The 7,537-nt window shown below is 36.8% G+C and overlaps 2 protein-coding genes across 2 annotated transcripts in view; one reads left to right on the top strand and one right to left on the bottom strand.

The window, feature by feature from the left end:
- Window positions 1-4,486: 4,486 nt before the first annotated feature.
- Window positions 4,487-6,971, bottom strand: LOC110174058 (mitochondrial coenzyme A transporter SLC25A42-like; the record flags this gene model as incomplete). The annotated part of the gene is made up of 6 exons (XM_055164506.1): window positions 4,487-5,583; window positions 5,667-5,818; window positions 5,895-6,011; window positions 6,106-6,272; window positions 6,599-6,624; window positions 6,824-6,971. Coding segments are annotated over 6 exons (936 nt in total), but the record flags the coding sequence as incomplete, so codon positions are not given.
- Window positions 6,972-7,431: 460 nt separating this feature from the next.
- The window catches only part of LOC129412047 (transcriptional repressor p66 alpha-like), a 3,805-nt gene continuing 3,699 nt past the window's right edge, over window positions 7,432-7,537 (top strand). Inside the window, exon 1 of the mRNA XM_055164800.1 lies at window positions 7,432-7,452. Within this exon, the coding sequence (XP_055020775.1) occupies window positions 7,432-7,452 (21 nt within the window). The remainder of the gene's footprint in view (window positions 7,453-7,537) is intronic.

Genomic DNA, 7,537 nt, shown 5'->3' with positions numbered 1-7,537 from the left:
AATTTAAATAAAGGTTTGTTGTTTAGTCAGATTTTAGCAGATGTATTACTTATACTTGATATAGGATTGACACATTTTGTTCCATCAATGATCATGAGGTCAACTCTATTCATTATCTGTGATTAGTCATTCCACAAATTAAATTAAATGTGTGATCAGACCTCAGTGATTGTGTCCATATTTATAATGTAACACTTGCTATATTTTGGACTAATCCAGTTGAAGTTCTCAATTCAAAGTCAAGTTCGAATGCAGTATTTGGAAACAATGCTTATTTGTGATTTTGTTTTGATTTGGCTGAATAAAAATAATCATAAAAAGCCCTACATAACTGTTTTTGTCTTTATGTTCTTTGAGTGGGTGGATGTTTGGCTTGAACTTGACAGGACCTATATAGATGCATAATAAAACTAGAATCACTGACCTCAGTACACACAGAGGGGTAGGGAGGGGTTAGACTAGCATAGCACCATAACATGAGTGGGTGGAACTAGAATTCTTAAAAACTAGAAGAACTTGGAGCTTTTAGTCTGTCATGCTAACTGCAGCCATGGCATTGAATGTGGACTGAGGGAGCAGAAGGTTCACAGGACCCTGTCTATTCTCATGCAAAGTCTATGGGGGCCTTCCGCCCACTGCACTCCCACACCCCTCATAGGGACATGGTTAAAATCAGGACAAACCAACCAAGAAAGGAAAGGTAAGGTGGATCTAGTTCGAGTGATGTAAAAATCTAAGAATTTTTCTGGATTATTATTAGTATTACTATTATTATTAGTAAAATTAGACATCTTTGTGTCTGTTATCCACCGTGCCCTAACTGTATAAGCTTTTTTTTTTTTTTTTTTTAAATAATGTAATTTAATTATTTAAAAAAAAACCTTAAAAATTGTTTTTCTATCAATTTGGAATGGACACTGAATACACGGGCACTGAAGGCAAGGCGGGTGAAGTGTCTTGCTCAAGGGCACAATGTACCCTTAAATTTCTGCTGCTCCCCCTCAACGGTCTCCCATCCTGTTCTAACCAGGCCCATCCCTGCTCAGCTCCCAAGATCAGACAAGATTGAGCATTCTCACAGTGGTATGGTCGACTGAATAAAATCAAATAATATGTATTTGTATGTGCAATAGGTAATCAATGTAATTGATGTACGATAGGTAATCAGTGTTATTGCCACCATTAAAATAGCTCTGCTATAGGTTTATGATTTATTAAAAAATCTTTAAAATTATAATTTAGGAAATTAATATTATCATTATTGTCTACTTTTAATCTAATAATTGACACTATAACACCTTTACATTAATGTATTCAAATTTGTATTGTATTGTATTTTTTTTTTTTTCATTTAACAGTGGAAACACACAAGCAGATTACAAAAGAGACCCACTGCAGACATCTCAATTTTGAATGCACCTGCAAAATTCATATTTCCCAGATTTCAAATGTGTGTCATCATATGAAGTATTAAATCTTAAAGTTGTGGTAAAACTTTTCTGCACTGTTGCATATCATATGAGAGAATAGCACGCCCTTACCCTGTCAACAAGAACACTTCAACTTTTCATGACCTGGGAAGTGCTAGGTTACACAGTGGCATCAACCTGATGTAATTTTCTGCAAACATATTTTACCAAATTTTGTCTCTATGTGCCACAAATGCAATTTATATTTGCATTTAAATTTTGTCAATCTCTATATTTTCCCCTGCCCAGTATGATTTTTTTATTTTTATTTTTTTAATTTACTTCTTACGTGTCCCTTGTGATGCGGCTTTCAGGAAGCTACAACTCATTTAGTGCCATTGAAATGCCAAGTGTTGGAAATGTCAGGCATATATACATACACAGATACCTTCTCTTTAAATGCAAAACTCTTAATGCAAATGAAAGTGTCTTTACCCTGCAGGTTGGAAGAGGGGTACTAAGCACATATGCCTTTATAGATGTATGTGTTCACATTTAGTTACACTATAGTCTCCAGTTTTACATGTGTGTGTGGGCTGTGATTGAGTGAAGGCCAGAGCAGGCTGCACACTCCCTCTAATGGAAGAGAGGGGCCCAGCAGCTCCGTAATGCACTGACCTCAGAGCTTTTACAACGCTGCCAGCCGATAAGTGGCAATACGCTGGATCTTATAAAATTAACAAGACTGGAGCAATGGAGGAGCGAGTGAATGCGGATGACATCCATAGCACTTGTAAATATCAGGATGCTTACACAGGGAAGATGATAGCAGGATTTTACAGTCACACTGGACAGATTTGATATTTTTCAGTCATTTCCAGGCTTCTTTAAAAGGTGCTTTTTATGGGGAGTGTTTACAGGACAATTTATGTTGGGAATAACATCTCTCAAGGCGTTTTTAATGTGTCTGAATTTATGAAAGCCGGCACTTTAAGCCTGAAGAAGTGCTGGACTGCTGCCATGTTGGCACTGCATGGTGGTGGCCTCTGGGAGAAGTTGCTTGTGCAGATTTATACTATTTATGTATTTGTTTAATTGTCAAACACCATCACCCAGCTTCATCAAACTAAGATGTGGTCACCTGTTTGCTGCGTTGATTCCCATCTTGAAAAGAGGGGTCATCTTCTATCTTTTTACCAGCTTAGTTTGTCTCACTGTCTCTGTGAAATGACATGGAAAGTATATACACCAAAGGTATAGTTGTAATTTGTATAGACTAATAATCTTTTATTGGTCCTAATGTCACACTAGATTTTAGTGCTTCTTTTCATGTGATTGCCTTTCATGAAATTATTGTGTCCCTGGTTTGAGTTTTACTTCGAGTGGATTAGTTCCTGGTCATTCCAAGAGGCTGTTCCTGTTTTACTGATTTATCATAATGGAGATTAAAAGCAAAAACATAGTAACACATTGGTGTGATCCACTGTCTCAGTAGTGACAAATCCTTTCTTCCTGGTCTAACCTCATCACCTTTCTCACGCTATTTGGTCTGGTTTATGCGGCACTGGAAGCCAATATTTTAGTATTTTTCCCCATTTGCCGAGTGTGTGAACGTTATTGTCTGTCCCAGGCCTGCAGCAGCTTCAAAGTGAATTATTCATGCTGGATTTGAATACATGCAAATGGCCCCCTTTTCTTCCTGGCACACATCCAGGTTACCTATGGCAACGGCGCCTCCAAGCAGCATCTTTTCCATAACCCCTCCTCCTCTTGTTTGGAGCAAGCGCCCACCCTCTGAAAGTGTGATCCAGCTCGAGGTATTGTGCCGAGGGTTGCAGTACCAGCCGCCATGGATGCAGGCAAGAGGGTGGCAGGTTATCCCATAATTCACAGTCAAGGTCATGGCCGATGAGGACAAGAGCTGGTGAGATGGAGGACAGGCAGATGGGCCTTTACATTCATGCACACTGCAATGACACACACACATAAGCAGCTCTGAAAAGGAACCACCCATAAAAGACAAGAACACACTTATTTCTAATGAATGAATTGCATTGGTACCATGTTTTTACTTATAACATGGTCCAAACAAATCTAACTGCTCTTTTAAATTCTGCCTTCTTAAATAAAATATAATTAGTCATTAGTTATTATTATTTAAGTGTATAATGTATTCCTTGTTCTTGTGTATTACATAACATAGACTTTTTAAAAACACAATATTTCATTAAGTCCAAATTATTTGGCATGGTAGTGAACAAGCATTCTTACAAATGATACATTACTATTAATGAAAAAAAAAAAAAAAAAACTAAACTAAACTAAAAACTAAACAAACAAGCAAATGAAAAAACAAAAACAAAACAAAAAACAAACAAACAAAAAACCATTAGCCAGATTTTGGCTTGGCTTTGCAATTTGATTTGCCCACTCCCCTTTTTTTTTTTTAAATTATCCGTCTGGTTTTCTTTTACAAGAAGAACCAGAAACGTTTTTAAAACAATTCAACGTGTTTACGAAAACTGAATAAATTACAGAATATCTAAGGCGTGAGTCAATGCAATGATCATTTTCGGATGAGAGGACGGGTCAAGTTCAGGCCATGCGCTCATCAGACTCAACCAGAGCCAACAGCGCGCTCTGCTGCCGCTTACTGGACGATTGGTGGAGGTGGAATCAAGACGATTTATGGTGAACTGTTTTACAGTAGATATTGTTCTGTACTATTCATGCAACGACAGCTTGTATGCATCCAACTTATGTAGTTATATACAAAATATATACTGGTTACAATAAATGCTTAAAATATTAGAGCCTATATTCAGCAGTATTATCAAGGCTGAGTTTCTCTTTATTATATATATATATATATATATATATATATATATATATATATATATATATATATATATATATATATATATATATATACAATACAAATTTTCACTTAAAAGGCTATATGCTATTAAACTGGTGAAACTTTGCGTTTTCTTACCGTCTTTTACGTAAACAATGAAGGGCGCAGCAGTCTTATTATTATTTTTATCAGATAGCGCTCTCTAGTGGACAAAAGGATCCTGCACATATTTTTATGAACACTGACTTTATTGCAAGGTCAGCTGAGCGTACAGAACAAAGTCCATATTTTTTTTTAGAGTGGTTGAAGTGTGTCAAACCAATAAACATTATTTACAAATAATATCATTTTGTGCATTGCATTGATAAGTACTTTGGTATATTTTTGTAAACATATACTAGTAAGTACAACTGATTAGGTGTATTAATACTACGTCCTCTTGATTTCCTCACACACTCAAGCACAGATGTAGTGAATAGTGAAATTGTGTGGGCCTTTAGACATCTTTCTCCTTCAGTCAATCCTTACATTCTGTTATACTCTTGCAAAACAATTTTTGCAATACAAATCATAATTCTTTTTTAAACATATAGAACATAATCTCACATAAAAACAAATTTCTTACATTCCACAAAAGATTTGCCAAAAGATCTCTCAGTTGACATGGGAGTAATTGAAATACGTAAGTGCAAACAATCTAATGCACATAACACATAAAACAGATCATTTCAAATCCATCCACCATATTTGCACTTATATCTATACCCTGATTTTGAAAGTGAATACAGTCACTTAAAGCCACTTCTGAGTAAGATCTCACTCAAAAGAAAGTGAATCTTACATGTGCGTTTATCCAGCCTGAACAGCTCCAACAGACCTCTGGCTACAAGTCCATCCATACAGAGGAGTACGTGGCAGAGCAGCCTCATGTCATAAGTACAGGAGACTTCGGCATCATTGTGTGAGTCGCATCTGTAGTTTTTGCTAAGATTCAAGGTGTGAAGAAGCCCATCTGATGCATCTTGAACATGAGGTTGTGCATTATGTCAAAGGTGGTGAAACTAATCCCCACTGCAATAGGTCCTTTCACCCAGTTCATGCTCAGGCCTTTATAAAGTCCACGTACCACTCCTTCACTTGTTACTATTGCTCTCATTGTCCCAAGTATGGTGCAATAGGATGATCCAGTGACCCCTGCTGTCTGCATACGGCGTCGCACTATGTCCAGTGGATATGAGGCCGACTGACCAATCAAGCCTGCACATGCACCAAAGGCCAACCGCTCATGTGGATATGGCTGTGATCGTCTGGTCTTTTCTGTAGTGGGGAAAAACAGTACATAGTTTTGTTTGTTCAAAATGTATATCATAACGTGCCCAATTCCAAACAAATTATTGTACCTGTGTGTAGTTTTTTTAGGGTTTCATAAGTGAAAAATGTAATTCCAGCATACGGGATCACACCAAGGATTGTGGGAGAGAAGCCTCTATAAAGCGTTCTGACACCTTCTTCTTGAGATATTCGAACAAAAACATGAAGAATGTTGCTGTACCTGTAATATAAAAAATAGAATTAGAAGTGACCATATCACTTTATCATATGTACTGTTCCCTTGTCTTACTACTTACATTTCTTTAGCTGTGACTGCCATCCTAGCACGCACCAGGTCCAGAGGGTAGGTGAGCATAGCAGCAGTGGTGCCGGCAAGAGAGCCAGCTAAGAAGCGAGGAAAAGGTGGAAGTGCTCTAAAACAAAATACATAAGGTCATATTTTATGTCTATTATGGATTATAGATTGTAGATTGAATTAATATAAAAACATAAAAAACATTGACTCACTTGCCCTGCAAGCCACAGTAGCTGCCCAAAAGTCTTTTATACTGTTCATGTGAGCAGAACTGGATGGCAGCATAGGGCATGACCCGCACCATTGTGGCAGAGTTTCCTCTCCAAAGACTGAGGAACCCATCCTTCATGTAAGTACAGTAGAGGAGTCGCAACGCCTCCTGGTGTTCACAAAAAACTTGTTTGGAAACGGTAATTTCTCACACTTTTTCAAAATTTTTAAGTTTTCTAAAAGTTTAAAAGAGTGTAACCATTGTAGTCTACTTGCTTGTAATATGTTCTAATATTTTATTCTGCAATTATGATTCAGGCCAGGACATTCCATTAAAAATATTAAGATTTATTTCTTTACTCTAACAAAATAACAATATCTGAATTAATAACTATTTGAAATACACATTTAACTAGAATGTTTTTATTTGTAATGACAACAAATTGCAAATCATTTACACATTTCCTATATAATAGGACACAGGCTTAAACTCACCTTAGCTGAGAATCTCTTTGAAGACACTGGAAAAACAACAAGAAACCTCAGTAAATTTCAGTGTTAACAACTTATTTCCATGGTGCTAAACATCTACTAAGAAGATTAGCTATTAGCTGCTCAGTAACTGCGGCACAAACACAGTTGTTTTTTTTGTTTTTTTTACATAATAGTCATGTTTACTAAGATTATTATAGAAGAAAACTTGCAATATATTGTTCTAACCTTGAAAAATGATTTTAGTCCTATCCAGAGGTGCAATGGCGGTTTTAGCCACAGCTCCAGCAAATGCACCACACAGCAGAGACTCCAGGGCAGTCCATCTGGGCCTCAAGTCCTGTTTGGATGCACAGTCATATTTAAATGGGGAACAAAGTTGTTACACTGCTAAAGAAAATATTCACAAACAAACAACACTTACAAACCTCCACATTTCATGAACATCTTTAATTTTCCACCTTTGGTATGTTTACATGATAGTCCTGCATCAACTCAACCCACCATGTTCTTAAGATTTACAGTCCAAAGAAGAGTCAACACGAGAATATGAGTCACTAAAAGGGCCTTAAGGCAGGAAAATGAAGTTACTCTTGTTTTTATGCTCTTTAGCACTTGGACCCAATAGAAGACTGATAACATCACTCATACATATAGATCACACGGTCAATAAAATAATCTGTACACACCTTTGAAGGAAATATATCTATTCTAGTTGGTTGCATAAATAATGAATAGCCTACATAACACCTAGTAAATGTACTATATTCTATATAATAGCTAAACAAAGTCAAACTCTGAAATATCATGTTGTCTTTATGTTTACTGTATTGAGCATGGCAAGGTCACTCATCAAAGTAACCCAGTTACAGCGAATGCAACATGAGATAAGCACCTTCTTTCTATTTACAGCAGGGATCTGCACAGCGCACACTCCATGCC

This window comes from Boleophthalmus pectinirostris, unplaced genomic scaffold (assembly GCF_026225935.1).
Source record: "Boleophthalmus pectinirostris isolate CB_2022bp ecotype Guang Dong unplaced genomic scaffold, ASM2622593v1 HiC_scaffold_7, whole genome shotgun sequence".
Classification (NCBI taxonomy): Eukaryota; Metazoa; Chordata; class Actinopteri; order Gobiiformes; family Gobiidae; genus Boleophthalmus; species Boleophthalmus pectinirostris.
The sequence above is the reverse complement of the archived record's forward strand: the minus strand, read 5'-3'. Positions and strand labels throughout refer to the sequence as shown.